The sequence below is a fragment of the Myotis davidii genome, unplaced genomic scaffold (assembly GCF_000327345.1).
Source record: "Myotis davidii unplaced genomic scaffold, ASM32734v1 scaffold404, whole genome shotgun sequence".
Classification (NCBI taxonomy): Eukaryota; Metazoa; Chordata; class Mammalia; order Chiroptera; family Vespertilionidae; genus Myotis; species Myotis davidii.
The window spans coordinates 1,406,280-1,423,542 of NW_006295824.1; the positions used below are offsets into that span (position 1 = coordinate 1,406,280).

Genomic DNA, 17,263 nt, shown 5'->3' on the forward strand with positions numbered 1-17,263 from the left:
AACCCAAGCATGTGCTCCTGACCAGAATCAAACCTGGGACCCTTCAGTCCACAAGCTGACGCTCTATCCACTGAGCCAAACCAACTAGGGTTAAATCACTTCTCTTGAGAAGGAGGGGCGATACAATCTGAATGAGTAAGTGTTTAGCAAGTAACTAGTGACATAGTTCATATAGTCTGTTTAAGAAAAAAGTCTAGACTAGTCACCACAGAATTAAACAGGTCTAATACTAGTACAGCACCTCTAACCCTTTAGGTAAGGTGATGCACTTGAGGTCTGAGAGTATGATGCTATCACATTACGAGGGATCTGTACCTTTGCATTCAGATTAGGTCTGCTAATCAACAGAGACTCAGCACTACATCTAGTAAATAAATATTCGCACAGAGCAGTCACCTCCTGGGTTGCACTGGTCATGCCACTGACAGCACGGCTTCTGTGGAGCATATCTTGGCTGGATTCCAGCATGTTCCCAAGCGCATTTTAGCAGCAAGACCTCATAGAGGAGGTCAGGGGTGCAGGGGTAAGGAGAAAGGAATGATGAATTATGGGGATACACTGAATAATAACTAGGCCAGTTTATTTCTGCTCTTTAAATGGAAGAACTTACTACTCTACGCTTCTGGGTCTTGACATTTCTACAAGCCATTATCATATTTTTCTTTTTGGCATAAATTAACAGGTAAAATATATTTGGCCTATTAGAATTACTATTTTAAGTGTTACTGCAATCTGCCTTTACTATAATGGGTATTGGATGACATTCAGTATATATTAACTACACATTGAATATTTCTGTGATTCATCTGTACTCTGTATTCAAATATAAAAAATGCAGTGAATTATTATTCATGGATTCTGTATTTGTCTACTCCCTAAAACTTATTTGTAACCCCAAAATCAATTCTTGGGGCACTGCTACAGTCATCTGAGAACACGCACAGGGCGGTGGAAAATGTGAACTACAATTTGAGATGCCTGCATGCAGGTATAAGACCATGCCTCTGCCTTCTTGATTCCAAACTGATACTGTAAATGGTGTCCTTTTCACAGTCTATTATTCAGTGCCACGGTTTGCTCATTTTTGTGCTTTTCGTTGGTGGTTTTGCTGGCACCGAAACACAGTGCTGAAGTGCTGTCTCGTGTTCTAACCCTGAGAAGGCTGTGCTGTGCATTATCGAGAAAATGTGTGTTCGGCAGGCTTCTTGCAGGTCTGAGTTCTAGTACTGCTGACCAAGAGGTCAATGTTATGATTTAACAGTGTATGTTAAATAAGGCGTTTAAACGGAAGCACACAAAACACAACATTATGTATTGATCAGTTGACCAAAATGGGACCAGAGGTTTGCAGGAACCTAACCCTGAATTCCCTCCTAGGAGCAATGCTTCTGTGTTCCTGATCCAGTGCTCATGATGACTTTATAGAATGCAACTACTTCAATATCAAGAACTGACTGCATATCAGAATGCACGTGCATTTTGACATCACATTTCACCAATAAGAAAGGACAGTTATATAAAAAGTCAGCTATAAAGGGAAGTGTGCTAGGTGGATGCATTTTTTGGACGGCCCACTATAAAGGGAAGTGTGCTAGGTGGATGCATTTTTTGGACGGCCCACTATAAAGGGAAGTGTGCTAGGTGGATGCATTTCTATGGGCAAGTGCTCCTGGTTGCCAATGTAACTTGCAAGATGTAAGAGGCAGAGACAATCACATTCCCTCAACTAAAACAATTGCTATGCCAGAAAATAGAACTTGAATCAGTAAGGTTACAAAAAGTCAGGGTAAGCCGGGAACATTCTATAACATATTCAGGGATGCCTTGTATGAAATGTATCCTGAAAACTACAGGAAACTGCCAACAAAAATAAAACAGGGAGAGAGACAGCTTGACTACTGAGCAGTGGTAGTAACCAAGTGCCAGCCACAGAGAAATGAGCACGTTTCACTGACAAACCTCCCCTTTAAAAGGCAATGTGGTCTCTTGCTTAGATGTCAGTCTAGGCTTCAAAGATTCTTATAAGAAATAAAGGGTAAAATTGGAAAAGAGGTTTTTATGCAGAAATGACAAAGGTGTTTATTATTAGGAAGTGTTTATTTATATATTAAACCCTACAGCCCCGATGTATCTTAATTTTTCCTTTCTTCCTCTTACTGATGCAATTCATAGACTCAGTCACCCAGTACCTTCAAGCAGGTAGTCTTTATCGTATGGTGACATCAAGGCCACCTTTGTGTTTTCTCCTGTCTTTAGGACTCCCCTCCTCTTATGCAGTAGGGTGACAGGATGAGACAATAATGAGGAGAATACACTCTAAAGATGAGGCTAAATACGACAATACCTAGCATGATGAGAGCTACGGAGGAGGAAGAGTTTCTGGAGGGTTCTCTGTGCCATGCCAGGGACAAGGATGGCTTCCAACCACCGTGACCTCCAGCCAGTGGGGCTCATGTTTCCTGCTGTGTTTGGTGGATATTTGCCTTTTATACATACTCTTTATCACATTTACTATCCACAATAACTGTATGAGGCAAATATTATTACCCACATTTGCCAGGAGCTCTCTATATCCTAGTACCATTCTTCTCTTTTCAACTGTGTGGGATCCCAAGGTATACCTCCGGTGCACTCAGGAACTCAGTACCCACAGGCGCCAGGCAGTGCCCCCCTTTTCCTCTAGCTCAGGCTCCCTGAGGTGCTATCCTGCTGCAAAGGGCCTGTGATGCTGTCCCCACTGCTGTGCCCACTCGAAGGCAAGGCCACTGCCAAGGATGCTTGCCAGTCTGTGCCACTGCCATGGTTTCCTGTTGCTGTAGAACCCACTGGACGGTGATTTGCACATACTCTCAAGTGTGGAGAACTGTCCTCCCAGAGCTCTGTAGACATTTTAGTAAACAGCTCCTCATAGCATCTCCTTAGCATCCAAGTGAGGTTTTCCGAAGCTGGCCTGGAACACATCTAAGTGACAGGCATGGTGCAGTGGTAAAAGCGCCCATTCCCTTCACATCTGCCCTGGGACCACACCTTGGGGCCTTTCTGCTCTCTTCTCAGGATGGCACCTTTCCACTTAGATTTAAACAGTGGCCCTTGCTACAGATAGTTGGAATGTTAAGTGGACACATTTAAAGAGAGAGTCGCTTTGGGATTGATTGACATACTCTGTGCTCCTAAATAAAATTTCTACTACTATAAAAATATTTCATAAATGTATATGGCAAATATTACATTTAAAATGACTGCTCTGGCCCTAGCCGGTTTTGCTCAGTGGATAGAGCGTTGGCCTGTGGACCGAAGGGTCCTGGGTTTGATTCCGGTCAAGGGCATGTACCTTGGTTGCAGGCTCCTCCCTGGCATGGGCCCTGGTCGGGGCATGTGCAGGAGGCAACCGATCGGGGTATTTCTCTCACATCGATATTTCTCTGTCTTTCCCTCTCCCACTCTCTCTAAAAATCAATGGAAAAATATCCTCAGATGAGAATTAAAAAACAACAACAACAAAAAGACTGCTCTGGTACACTGATATTCCTGATCTTTTATCTGGTTTGGTGAAAGGCCCTAGAACAGTGATGGCGAACCTTTTGAGCTCGGCGTGTCAGCATTTTGAAAAACCCTAACTTAACTCTGGTGCCGTGTTACATATACAATTTTTTTGATATTTGCAACCATAATAAAACAAAGATGTATATTTTTGATATTTATTTTATATATTTAAATGCCATTTAACAAAGACAAATCAACCAAAAAAATGAGTTTGCGTGTCACCTCTGACACACGTGTCATAGGTTCGCCATCACTGTCCTAGAAGATGTGGATTCCTTCCTGGCCGTCATATAATCCTGGACAGTCACTACTCTTTGGACTTGAGGTTCCCTATCTGCAGAAAGAAGGAACAGTACCAAGTGACCACTCTGGCCCCCTTTAGTTCTAAGCTTCTATGAGTTTATGAAACATTTAATACATTATGAGCAAGGTTTGAAGTTTCTAAGCCATTCCCATTAAAAACTGCCATGCAACTCCAAGAGTGTCATCTTAGGCCCTGGGCTCCCATCCATTCTGATCGGCCCCTTATCTGGGCCATTGGAGGGGTGAGATGAAAGCAAAGAACTGGACTCAGAGGGCAGCCGTGGAAGAGACAGGAACTAGGAATGGGAGTGTGGGAGGAATTCAAGGCAATTCTAGAGTGCGTGGGAGAAGAAAGCGGAGCGTGAGAGGGGCCTGCACCACCTCACTACTCTACACAGCTGGCACTGCTTGCTGCTGCCCAGGTGCCAGAGTGCTAACCACGGCAGAGCCTTGAAGAGCTTTTAGAACACAGAACACATTTTTATGTTCTAAAAACCATGAGCATATGTGTATAAATATTCATCAAACAGCAGCTGCCCCTGGAAAGGAAGAAGGGAGCCTCTGACTTCTTGGGTGACGTGGCCAAACGGGCTTCCCAGCAGCTGGCACACATAAAGGTTAACAGGAGGAGACGCGCTCAGCGCAGGGTTACATCCTGGAGATGCCAGCAGGGTTGAGCTTGGCAATGTGAAACGGCTGACTGTCTTCTCGCTAGTCCATCCTGGTTCCCTTCCTGATTCTGAGAAACCAAAGAAGGCTGAGCCTGGTATCCTGGCAGCCAGTCTGATGCTCTGTCTGCCAGGTTGGGCACAGGGTGCAGGGGCTGGAGACCAAGCGCAAGTTTTGCCAAACTGCATCGGCTAAAGAGCCGGAATCACAGCAGGGCTCGCCTCTGCACGGACACCGCGCGGCTAAGGCAGTAGATGTCCTAGCTATTGTTACTTTCCAAGAAGAGCTGTCAGACCTGGCCCAGGCCCAGGGACGGCCAGGCCTCTCAGCCCTTCCAGGAAGCAGGAAGAGGCAAAATCCAAGCGGAAAGCAGTCCGTGGAGCCGGAGGGATAACAGCTGCATACCAGCTGCTGGCGGGCCGGGCGTTCTATTCAGCTTTTGTATCTAGGAACAGCGTGGAAGACCCGGGTGGGGGGCTGGGAGGTAGGGACATACAAAAAATGAATTTTAAGATGGCAGAGACCTTGGGAGACATCTAGTGTTTTCAAACTGGGCTGAGAAGCCAGGGAGGTGCAAAGAACCCAAGCACAGAGTTTGCCTAGGAAGTCGTTTGAGCAAAGGATTCTGGGTTTAAAACAAGTTAAAAACACTGACAGCTCCCTCTTTTCTTCCCCGCGATGCTACAAATCCCACCTCTGGAAGTCATATTGTGTTATAAGTAACACTCCTCCCCTCCCCCCCAGCATCACCTTGATTGATCTCTTAGAGCAGTGATTCTTAATCAGGGGTGACTGCTGCACAGGGTGACTGACAGGTGGCAAAGTCTGGAGACGTTTTGGTTGTCACAGCCGGGGACGGGGAGTGTGTGTCAGTGGTTTCTAGTGGGTAGATCCCAGAGATGCTGCTAACCACCCTAAAATGTGCAGGACAGTCTTCATGACAAAGAATGTCAACAATGCTGAGACTAAGGCATCCTGCCTCAGAGGCAGGAAACGGTTCTGCAATAAGGAGACATAAAGCTTTTCCTGGTCCCTCTTTCTAACCTTTTCTCTTTTAAAAAGTTAAGGTACTGTAAGGTACTTCACGCACTCCCTGGCCATTAGTAGAGCATCACTATGAAGGTGATGCGGGGTAGGAGCCCCGTTTGAAACTCAGTGCCACCATCTTCTAGTTCTATGAACTTCAGGTGATCTACTTCTCTGAGCCTCAGTTCCACCCTCTAGAACACCGTGGAAAAAATATGCTGTTTCAGTTTGGTTATAAGGATTGGAGATAGTGTATTCAAGAACCTGGCACACTGCCAGACACATAGTAGGGGCTCAGAAAATGGACAATGATGCTGTTGACCTCCACTGTCATTTACTGAGGACCCCTCTGCCTTAAGGGACCCGAGCACCATCACAGTGACAGAGTGAATTATGTGGAAGTAGAAGACATAGTTTACTCCTCATTTAAAGCAAGTGAGAAATATTTCTCCAAAACCACATAAACAAATGTAAAAAAAAAAAAAAAAAAAGCCCTGGGGCTGGAACCTGCCTTTCTGGGTCGTTCTATGTCAATGGGCTATGTCCTAGCACACCTGCCTTCATTCCAGCCCTCCTCCCCAGCCCCAGTGCCTGGCATCTGACCGGGAAGTTAGAGCCATCACCACAATGACAGAATATAGGTCAAGAACCAGCCACACCCTGATCTAGGTGGTTTCATTACCTGCGTAGAGAAGAGACTCTCCTTTGATTGAAATAAGAATATCTGGTGCTACTTTCCGAATATGTTGTGGTTCACACAAACCACTCTCTCTCTCTCACACTCTCTCTCTCTCTCTCTCTCTCTCTCTCTATCTCTCTCTCTCTCGCTCTCCTGCCCAATATTCTGAGGGAGCTACTGCTGAGTTTCTCCCCAACTCTCTCATCCCGAGAAGCGGCCGGTGTGAACGTGAGGACGGCCGCTGAGCATGTTTGGGCTCTGGAGGGAGCTCCTGCCTCACGAAGGATGAAAGCAGCAGCTGGTGGTTCACTTCCTCACTGAAGGCTTTACAACTCTTTCCTTTCAAGTGACGGTTGTGTATCTCCAGGGGCTTAAGAACACGCCGTTTAAATTCTCAAAGCTTCCTCCGCAGCCCTTTCTCCTGGCATTGATTTGCTCACCGGGACTTGCTATTCTGGAGAATATTGGGTATTTTTCTTGTGATTAAAATGGCAGTGTTCCTTCTAAAATAAGTTACTAAGTTATCAAAAGTGTGATTTTCCTCCTACACATGAACGACAAGATTCAGTGAAGAGGAAAGGGAAACTACGGGCCATTTCCCAGTGATACACTACAAGATATTACTGAATTAAATGATATTTTTATATAATTTAAATTCGTGCAGTCAGGTTGGCCTTTTTACTTTTTTTAGTTTGTTCACCTATGTCATAGGAATGATGAAAGGGTAACTCTGTTTGTAATATATACCAAGTGCATTTTTTTTACATAAAATGAACAAAGATAATTAACTTATAAGTGCATTCAAGAAGTTGTACAACAAGTTATTCATATTACTACTTCCACAATCCTTGAGTAAGAAAAACAACTGGGCCCGCTGGCGTGGCTCAGTGGTTGAGCATCAACCTATGAACCAGGAGGTCACGGTTCGATTCCCGGTCAGGGCACATGCCCAGGTTGCAGGCTTGATCCCCAGTGGGGGGCATGCAGGAAGCAGCTAATCAATGATTCTCTCTCATCATTGATGTTTCTATCTCTCCCTCTCCCTTCCTCTCTGAAACCAATAAAAATGTATTTTTAAAAACAAAAGACAATTGGTACTGATGATCCCTGCTTTACAACTCTCTCCAAGGACTTGCCTTTCCCAGGAGAGAGCTGTCAAAAGTGCCCCATCGATGGAGCTGTGGGCATCAGCTTGAAAGTTAACCTGAGAGGAAGGCAGGCTCCGACCTGGTTCATCCACTTATAAAGACTCTTCTCAACCCTCCACCCCAATCGTACTTCTGCTTCTCTCCCAAACCAGCCCATTTACCAGCTATTTCAGAGAAAATCTAATGGTGTATATGTGGAAGGGCTGAGGCTGTCACGTGGGGTTTTCACAGCCTATCACGGCAGTAGGGAGGCCTGGCTCTACGTGGGTCAGTCTCTCCTGGCTGAGTGGCCAATGTGAGTTCTCACTGACTGCCCATCTTTCAGAATGGTTGCTGTGCTTCTAGAATACATGGAAAGGCTGGGGTTCTTGTTTTTCTTAAATGTTGGTTTATGCTTGGCTTAGCAACTAACCGGCTAATCAGTTTCATATAACTTACTCAGCGCGAATGTGGAAAACACCGTATGACTTTGCAGTCACACTATGCCCAATGCGCAGCAGTTTGGCTTTGACTACCCTTTAGGTACAAGACAGACACTTCTGCTACCAGGCCATATAAATTTCCTGTTCAGAGTAAACCTTCTCTTTTGTTAAATCATACTTTAAAAAAAAAAAGGAAAGAAAACTGTAGGATTTAAAGGAAAAACAGGCATAGGGATAGCACCAGACCACTCAAAACTGAGGGAACTTTGGGGCCAGCGACCTCAGGAAAATCAATCAGCACAGTTAAAATCGCCACAGACATTTGCGGTTTGCATCACAAACCTTTAAACCCAGGGATTTGTGTTTTCCTTTCTGTAGGTCCTTGGAGACATTCGCTCCTAATACAGAGTAACTTTACCAAAATTAAGAGTATGATCCAGAGAGAGCCTTTCTCATCAATCAATTTCCTCTCCGCAACTCGGCTGCACTGGCAGCTCCCCAGGCAGCTCAGCACGGTGGCAAGTGTGGTGTATCTTGAAGACACTAGACGCCTCCCATTTCACACCCTAAAGAGAAATACTTCTGCAGGATTGCCGGCGTTGTCGCTGTTCCTGGTCTTCATGAACATGTGGTTATGAGGGTCATTTCACTGTGAGCAACCTCGCCCCTGATCACTTCCACATTCCTGATCGCGCTAACACGCGGGAGGAAATCTAGAAAAACCAGGGCTTTCACACTGAATTGACACTGCTTCCCTATTTACTAAGCACACGCGAGCCAATGTGCACCAAGGAAACACACATCAGAGTCGCAGGCTGTGTCCAGGCCCTCCTGCATCTCTAGTCTGAGCCGAGTTACCCAAGAGGGTCGTGCCAACCTCCTCAGGGGGGGGCCTGTGTTCTGACGTCCTCGTTGCACTGTGGCAGGTCTGGGTCTACTGGCCGGGCCTCTCCCTTTGGTGAGGAATTAATAACCTTAGAGCAGAGGACAATGACTAAGCATCTTGAAATGACTGTTAGCTCCAAAACGGAGATACCCCAATCGGAGAGGGTATAAAATCACCCCTTAGTCTCTGTGTCAGTGCTGCTGTTGGTGGGAAACTTAGCTTGGGGGCGGGGAGGGGGGGCGGGCGAGGAGGGTCAAGGTTTTCCTGAAATTGCCTGTCAATGGTGGGGAATGTTATGGAATATCTAGTGGTGCCTCCATATATTTTTCCTAACTAGCCTCCAGGGAACTTATGCTAAATTTCTGGTTGGGGGGGTGGGTGCGGGGGGGCAAAGGACTGCAAAAACAAACAACGAAACCTAGCAACCCAAGTTTACAATATTTTTTATCAGGCACACTTTATGCTTTTGGAGCACTGGTGGTGGAATTTGGGGGTAGGGAGGCTAAGGGGAGGGGACATGGAGCTAAGTCTCTTTTTCATAGAGCAACTTGGAAAATGAGCAGAGAGTGGGAAGGACCTATCAACCATATGAAGTCTTCACATTAGAAGAATGTTTCCGCAGAGAGAAGTGAGCCACCCTAAAATGCTAACAAGGAGAGGGAGGCAAGATTGCTGCTACTTTCTAATGGTGCCTTCAAGCAACACATTACCCCTGTTTCCATTTTTTGTAGGCTTACTCCATAAATGTGGTGCCCTTCTAAAACTGCTGTGGAAATTGGGGTGACTTAAGTGATCCCCGATCACTATAATAATTTCAATTTGGCTAAATACATCTCGTTGGCAGGCAGGACCTTAAACACAAGTCAGCTCTGTCCTCATAACTGAGATAATCCCAAAGGGCAATGGCTGTATATGTTTGTGTCTGTGTGTGTGTTAAGGATAAAGAAGAAACCAGGCATCAGAACACAATTTTTCTTTAAAGTTAATCTGGAAAACCTCAGAACGCACAAAAAGTAGCTTCTAAGAGTAAAATTTCTTAGGCCAGTTAGAAAATAATAATTTTTGGACATAAAGCAAGCAGCATGTCCATCCAGGGTTGTCTAAACCAGCTTCAAATGTGCTTCCTACAGATTAGATCTAAGGCCACCAAATAGCAGTTTGAGAGATGAGACATATTTTGGGTAATCTATGAGAGAAAAGGATCACCTGTTAATAATTGTGACCAGTGTAGTTTAGATGGGTCATATGGAACCACCATATAATCTGGTAATAGAAACTGGAACAAAGTACTGAAATATATATGCATATATGTGATTCATGTGTGTGTGTGTGTATGCATGTGCGCACATGATGTATACATTATTCTGATGATTTGTTTTAATTACTTTGAGCAAGTCCTTAGAGTTTCAGTGAGCTCTAACTGAAACCCTTGGGTCGGAATATGTAGAAACTGAAATTAAACAAGAATCTATAGCATTTCAATGAAATCAATGTTTTGAAAATAGCATCTATTCTGTAATTACAGCACTACATTCTAAACAAAGGTATCAAAGAGAGCCTTTAACATGGGTTGAGGAGGAAAAGGCTCATGACCATAATTCACCTTAAATAAAATTAAGAGTATAAAAATCAGCATTTTGAAATCAGGTAAGAAGAAAATTATCTGGTGTATAAAGCATAAGTGTATTCTAAACTAAAATCTCTTTTTAAAACACCCCCTCAATTTCCCACAAATGCAAGAAAGTTATTAATAACTAACATTTGCATAGCTCTTAGAATTTTTGAAGCACCTTAATGTCTATTATTTCACTTTGTAAATGCAACTAACATAACTTTCTACAAAATGGAAGTGCAATAGATATGTAGGTAGGAGGAAAGGTTAAATTTTAAAAACAGATGAATTTGTTCAACAAGTCAAAATATTTAATTCATTTGTTTGAAACAAAATCGTTTGCATTATACACCTCTGATTGTCTTCTTGGGCTGAAAGAGGGCAAACCTAATTTCCATGAATTTGCATCAGCAGTAGCTCACAGTAAAGAAAATAAAATCCCAAGTTTTATTAGAAGAAAACTCTACTACTAGTATATTCACAAACAGAACTTTCCACCTCTCCCCAGAAACAGGCTCCTTGACTGGCTCTGCGTGAATTCCTCTAAAGCCGGGGAACCAACTGATTGAGGCAACCAAGTTTTGGGCAGAGAAGCTTGTTCAGTTCCATCCACCCTATTTCTGTCAGTGGCACCATCCTTTGTGTTAATAGGCTTCAAGGCTTTGGATTTAGCTTTAATTCCTCTTTCCACTCGATCAGCTGCCAAGGCCTACTGATGCTAACTAACCCTGTTCTCTTACACTGAGTCTCCTTTTTCTGGTCTGTAACCTTCACTGAAGTTCCCTCTGTAATGCTATTAAGCTTCTAACAAGTCTCCACCCCCAATTCACTCTAGACACTTCTACCACTCTGATATTCCTACATTTCCCTTTATAAATACTCAGTGAGTCTCCCCTGATTACCAACTTCAGTACAGGCTTTGTACATGGCATCGTGGTCTTCTAAACATGAACCTACCTATCAGCTGTGTTTCTCTACACACACTTCCTGATCCAAGTAATCGATACCACTTGCTTTCCTCCTAGTCAATGCCTATCTTCATGTCTTCAATATTTGTAACCTCTACTTGGGGGAACCCTACTCATCTTCCAGGGAATGTCCCTAGTGTTCCCTCCATAAATTCTTTTCTCTTAAAAAAAAATTTTTTTTTAATTGATTTCAGAGAGAAAGGAAGAGGGAAATAGCAACATCAATCATGAGAGCGAAACACTGATCAGCTGCCTCCTGCACACCTCACACTGGGGATCAAGCCCGCAACCCAGGCATATGTCCTGAACGGGAATCAAACCGTGACCTTCTGGTTCATAGGTCAATGCTCAACCACTGATCCACACTGGCCAGGCAATGACTCCTTTTTGGACTCCCCTTAACTCCACATGGCTTCCCATTCCTCTGAACCATGCCATGTTGCTCACACCTTTCCTATGGCTTTTATATTATGCTATCCTTTCCCCTCTCCAGGGGTAGATGGTGAATCCTTTGAAGGCAGGAACTATATTTTTCTCATTGTTTCATCCCCCGATGGGCTAGCTCATTGGACTTACTCAGTATCTGTTGAACTGTAAAGAAAATCATATATATTTTTTTTTATAGAAAATAAGTGTGAAGGCAAGTGAAGTCATTTTTGGCTCAAGTTTTTAAAAAAGAAGGCCTTCAGTTCACTCAAAATACTGTTACTCACTCTTTACAAGTAATCAACAGCCAGTAAATTACTCAGCCAGAGAATGTTATTCAAAGCTGTAACATACATAACTATGAGTCATGCTGGCAGCTGGGCAGGTCTGTCCTGCTTGTAAGGAAAAGAACATTCATCTGAAAAGACTATGGAGCAGCCACAAAAACGAACAAGTTAACCACAGTGTCAGATGTCACAGCTGGACAAACTGCCCGCAGCAGTGGTTTCCAAGCAGGGCAGGTGGCGCATTTATATGTCTGACAGAGGCAAGAGAACCATTCTGATAAGGCCTACACTCTAAAGCTCCAGAAAGTCAGCAATGTCAAGCCAGTCTCGGATGGGCTCCTGTAGCATGCTCTCCACAAGGGATGCGTATGAAGGAGGGTGTGTGTGAGAGATATGGATGTATGTTTTGTTTTTAACATGCTGCCTGTTGCCAGTAAAAGCAGGAAAGTGCTAATGCATATTAAATAATGTACAAAACTTAGGGGTGTTTTCTTTGTTGTTGCCTTTTTTCCCCCAGAGAAAATTCTTGACTGTCCACATTCTCATTTATTAATAACTCCTTAGAAATTATTCATTACTCTACATTGAATTTTATGTGCTCAAAGAGGAATGAAGCCTGTTTCATTTTTTAAAAAAGTCTGAGAAAGAATCAAGTTTAAAAAATAATCTGTATTCAGTTTTTTAAAAGTTTCTGGGGGTTTCCATGTTTGAGTATTTTGAAGTATATAAAAAAGGTTTCTCACTAGCAGAGAATGTTAAAGAGGGGTTTGCGAGCATCTGCTAAGATGGCCCTGGGTCCTTTTATTTGATTGGACATACACACATAGAGGAATGACAAACAGAAATTTGCAATAATCCTATTTCTAGGAACTGCTCTGGTTGTGCAAGAAAAAAGAACATGGGGAACAATTGGCAAAACATGGGAGAAGGGAGGGAGGGAGCGAGGGAGGGAGGAAAGAAGGAGAAAAAAAGGGAGGAAAGAAGAAAAAAGGAGGGATGCACTGTGGAAAGGAAGGAAGGGAACGAGGGAGGGAGGGAGAGACAAAGAAAGACAGAAAGGAAGGAAAGTGCAGGAGAGCAAGGAAGACTCAGAGAGCTGGAAGGGTTGCAACCGTTGTGTCTGAAATTATCAAAGGTGAGATGGAGGCTTTGCCATGTGGAAGATGATGCAGATAAGGCAGTGTGTGACATTTATGTTTTGTAAAAAGCAACAGAGACATCAAAGTTAAATAGCAACTGAAAACATTCAAATGTGCCATATCAATATAAACAGCCAATAAGAGTTAAGTTTCTAATGTCATTTAAGTATAATGCCAGTCCTTAGAGACAGGTATTGTTAGAGCTATTTTAAGGATTATGTAATTGAGGGTTAGAGAGGGTAAATAACTGGTCTAAGATCTCATATCTGTTAATGGAGCCAAGGTTTGAACCCTGGAAGATTTCATCCATCCATTTCATCCATGCATCCTCTTGACAGATATTAACCAACAGAGAACTACCAAGCTCCGAGTTGTCAGTTACTCAAAGTAGCTGGTGAGGAAAACAGACATATTCCTTGCTCTCAAGAGCTTATCTTCTAGTAAGAAAGGTAATCCATAAACAACTAAATAAACCAGTATCTAGTTACAAAACTTGATGAATGCTATGAAAGAGATGGCCAGAGAGCAGTGATAGGAAATAAAGCAGGGCATTACCAAGTTGGACAGCATGGCTAGAGAGGTTCAACTGGGACCTAAAGAACGGGAAGGAGCCGGCCTCAAGAAGGGAAACTCATTCCTGAGGAGGGAAGAGCAGGCGCAAGGAACCAGGAAGAGCTGACACAGCTGGAGCACCGTGGGCAAGGAGTCTCATAGCAGATGAGGTTGGCAAGGCAGGGAAGGGTCCCGGCATGGGGGCTGCTGCTGATTAGGAATGTGGGTTTTATTTCAGGTTCACTGGGAAGGCAAAGAATGGTTTTAGATAAGCTACATTAGTGGGCCCAAATACCACACTGCTTCTGTGTGAGCAAGGTAGGAGGCAAGGGTAGAAATGGAGAGACAGGAAGGAGGCTCTTGCAGGAGTCCGAGAGAGATGGGGGCCTGGACTTGGGTGGTGGCGGTGGAGATGAGAGAAGGGCACTCAGACATGATCTGGGACATAGTTTGGTGGCAGCAACGAGAGGTCTTGCAGACAGAATGGATGTGAGGGGTGAAGGAGAGGGAGGCAGGGAGGATAACTCTAATCCTGGGCACAGCTCTGCCTTGTATGTCATTTGATTTTCTTAACATATTTCTTATATTAAAAAGTGAGCTTGATTTATACTGGTGTTTGAAAAGACTATCTTTTATAAATAACTCATGTGCTAAAAATCTCAGCTTCTACACCGAGCTCACCCTTTGACTGTACTGTAACACGCACGGAGGCACACTGCCACACCTTGAGGTGTGTGCTGGGAGGAGAAGGGGCCCTCACACCAAACCACCTTGGGTGGAAGCACAGCTGTACCATTCTGCTAGGCGAATACAAAGAAGGCACAACGCTAAGTCTCAGACTTTACAAACACGGGTAAGAACTCTCTTACAGTTTCATTGTGCGAATGAAATAAGATAACTTATAGTAAGTTCAGGCATGTCGTGGAAAGGCAATAAATGTTAGACCGTCCCCGTCCTTTCCCGTTACAGTGATGAGAAGGCCTTCAGCAGGCTCTTGGAGAACCTCCATAACAGAGCCGAGTGCTGTGCCTGAGTGCTGTATTTTACTGGACGCACTCCAGAGGAGGGACTGCAGATCCTGTTATGGGTTCTAAAGGGTACGTGCAGGGCAGTTCTAGCTCTATAAGAACTATCTTCACTGTGCTGACTAGAAGGGTTGCTAAACAAAATATAGGGCATCCAGTTAAATTTGGATTTATGATAATAAAAATTTTAAGTATAAGTATGTCTCATATACTATTTGGGATATACTTATACTAAATGTTTTTCATTGCTATCTGAAATTCAGTTTTAACCGAGAGACCCTTATTTCCATTTGTGAAATCCGGCAACCCTATAACAAAGCAAATTTCTACTTTAAGAATAAATTGATCCAAGGTTCTTCCTTTATAGTTCCTTAAGATGTTCTAATTCTTGTCCGTAGAAGAGGTTATGCCTGGTTTTAACTGAGAGACCCCCTATTTCCATTTGTGAAATCTGGCAACCCTATAACAAAGCAAATTTCTACTTTGATTAAGAATAAATTGATCCAAGGTTCTCCCTTTATAGTTCCTTAAGATGCTCTAATTCTTGTCCGTAGAAGAGGTTATGCCTGTCACCGTCATGGCTCTATACTTCTACACCTTCTATTTTTTCATATATTTCATTCACCCCCCTCTCACTCTTCTAATAAACATTAATGTCCAAAGTCTACTGAGTAGCACTATGTTAGGTACAAAATTTTACTTTGTGGTCGTAAAGAATGCTGCTGTGTGTGCGCGTGCATGTGTTGTGTTAACCTTTTAAAATGAGGATTAGTTAATAATGCATCATCCGGAATACATTTGGTGAGTTTTCTAGTAGCAGTGAATTAAATATGCATCCACATTAATGGACACGATTTAGATCCTAGAGGAGTAGAACCAGTTATTGAATAAACTGAAAGAGAAAAGCTTTGAGTTCATTCAATAATTACCATCAATTGAAAGCTAAGACTTGGAACTCTTTTATTTTAAATTAAACTACATGAAAAGAATTTGAAAGTTTAGGCCATAATTTTATCGGTCTGCGTGCTCCCTTGGCATACTCACGAGTTTTGGTGTTGAGAGGAAAAAAATGAATGGACACATAAATATCTAGTTAATTGTATTAGTCTAGAGCAGTGTTACTATTGCTATTGTTCCACAACAAAATAAGGAGCTAGATCCAGAATGAAAAGCAGCACACCAACAAAATTTTGTCATGAGGTTGTCAGTTGAACTAAACAAAGTACTGAGTTGTTGATTTACATCCTGGTGCCAGCTCATTTTCTCACTGTGGACTGGTAACAAAACTCTCACAGACTGATGCCAGTCTGAGGACCAAATTCTGAGCAAGGCTCATGGGGAAGATCCCAGAATTCTCTACGACATACCTTCCATATCCTAGCAGACATAAATGGAGAGATCTCTTCCTCTGGCCATTTTGCAGACCAAAGATCCTCTTATTTCCTTGAAATAAAGGCACAGATATTTTCTCCATTCTAAGCATCTAACTAAATATCTATCAAACAATAGCTGCCCCCATTTTAGAAAGAAGAGGACGTGTGCTTACTCTTCTTGCCGTAGGTCATTGACGCTGCGGTCCAGGGAGATCATGTCACTTGCCACCATGTTAAATCCAAACTCTTTAATGCTGGCTTGAACTGCATGTTTGAGTTCTGGTCCCAAAACCAATGGCTTGGCATTCTCTCCAGGGCCGCCAACCACTCCATGAGGCTCAGGTTCTTTGGGTTCAAAGTTACCGAGGATCCCGGGGCGTAGCACAGGATCCCGGTAGGTGAATGTCTGAGGCTTAAAAGTGAGATACTGCCTCTGCATTATGTCTCTCTGGTTCTCTCCTCCAGCATGGTGCTCTTGTTCATTTTTGGCCTTGTGTTTTCTTCTAATAGATTCTAAGTCCACTTCTACTCCTTCAACATGAGGCCAGGGTACCACAGGTTTGAATCTGTCATCCCCAGGAACTAGTCCATTGCCTCCTCGGTTAGGCATGGGGTTATTGACATCTCTGTCTTCCTATACAAAAGGGAGGGGGATATACAATGAGTACATGAAGGCAAACCACAGCAGAGTTCATGATACCAATTTTCATGTTTTAAAAATGGCGGAGGCAACAATAAAACGGTTTAAAGCAGGAAACCGAAGCAGGACAGTAATCAGGACTTCCCATGAGAAGATACCTTTCGGGGAGTGAAGGGCATGCTATTTCCCTGCTTTACCATCTTCAAGGAAATGCATGATGGATGCATTGTTTACTTCTCCCCTTCTGAAACTAACTCTCTACCAAAGACCTCTTAACAAAGAGCCCAGTGTTGTGGGGTAGAGCAGTGAAGTTCTAGGACCTTTGACAATAATAGACACTTAATAGGTCACATCTATAATAATAAAAGTGTAATATGCTAATGAGACCAGACATCCTTCCAGACGTCCTTCCAGATGACCTTCCAGATAAAGCCACGGTGGCCAAGGCCGAGGCAGAGGCCCCCAGTCACCGCGGCAGGCAGAGGCCGAGCCCCTTGCATGAATTTCATACATCAAGCCTCTTGTTTTACTATAATGTTAAAGGACAAATACACAAAAAGTGGCC

At 43.5% G+C, this 17,263-nt stretch overlaps 1 protein-coding gene and 1 long non-coding RNA gene across 2 annotated transcripts in view; one reads left to right on the forward strand and one right to left on the reverse strand.

Moving 5' to 3' along the window:
• The window catches only part of GALNT7 (polypeptide N-acetylgalactosaminyltransferase 7), a 104,612-nt gene that overhangs the window by 42,557 nt on the left and 44,792 nt on the right, over positions 1 to 17,263 (reverse strand). The window contains exon 2 of the mRNA XM_015568459.1: positions 16,232 to 16,688. Coding sequence (XP_015423945.1) covers positions 16,232 to 16,688 — 457 coding nt within the window. The remainder of the gene's footprint in view (positions 1 to 16,231; positions 16,689 to 17,263) is intronic.
• The window catches only part of LOC107184233, a 22,533-nt gene continuing 5,398 nt past the window's right edge, over positions 129 to 17,263 (forward strand). Inside the window, exons 1-2 of the long non-coding RNA XR_001515060.1 lie at positions 129 to 139; positions 186 to 191. This is a non-coding gene — a long non-coding RNA (uncharacterized LOC107184233). The remainder of the gene's footprint in view (positions 140 to 185; positions 192 to 17,263) is intronic.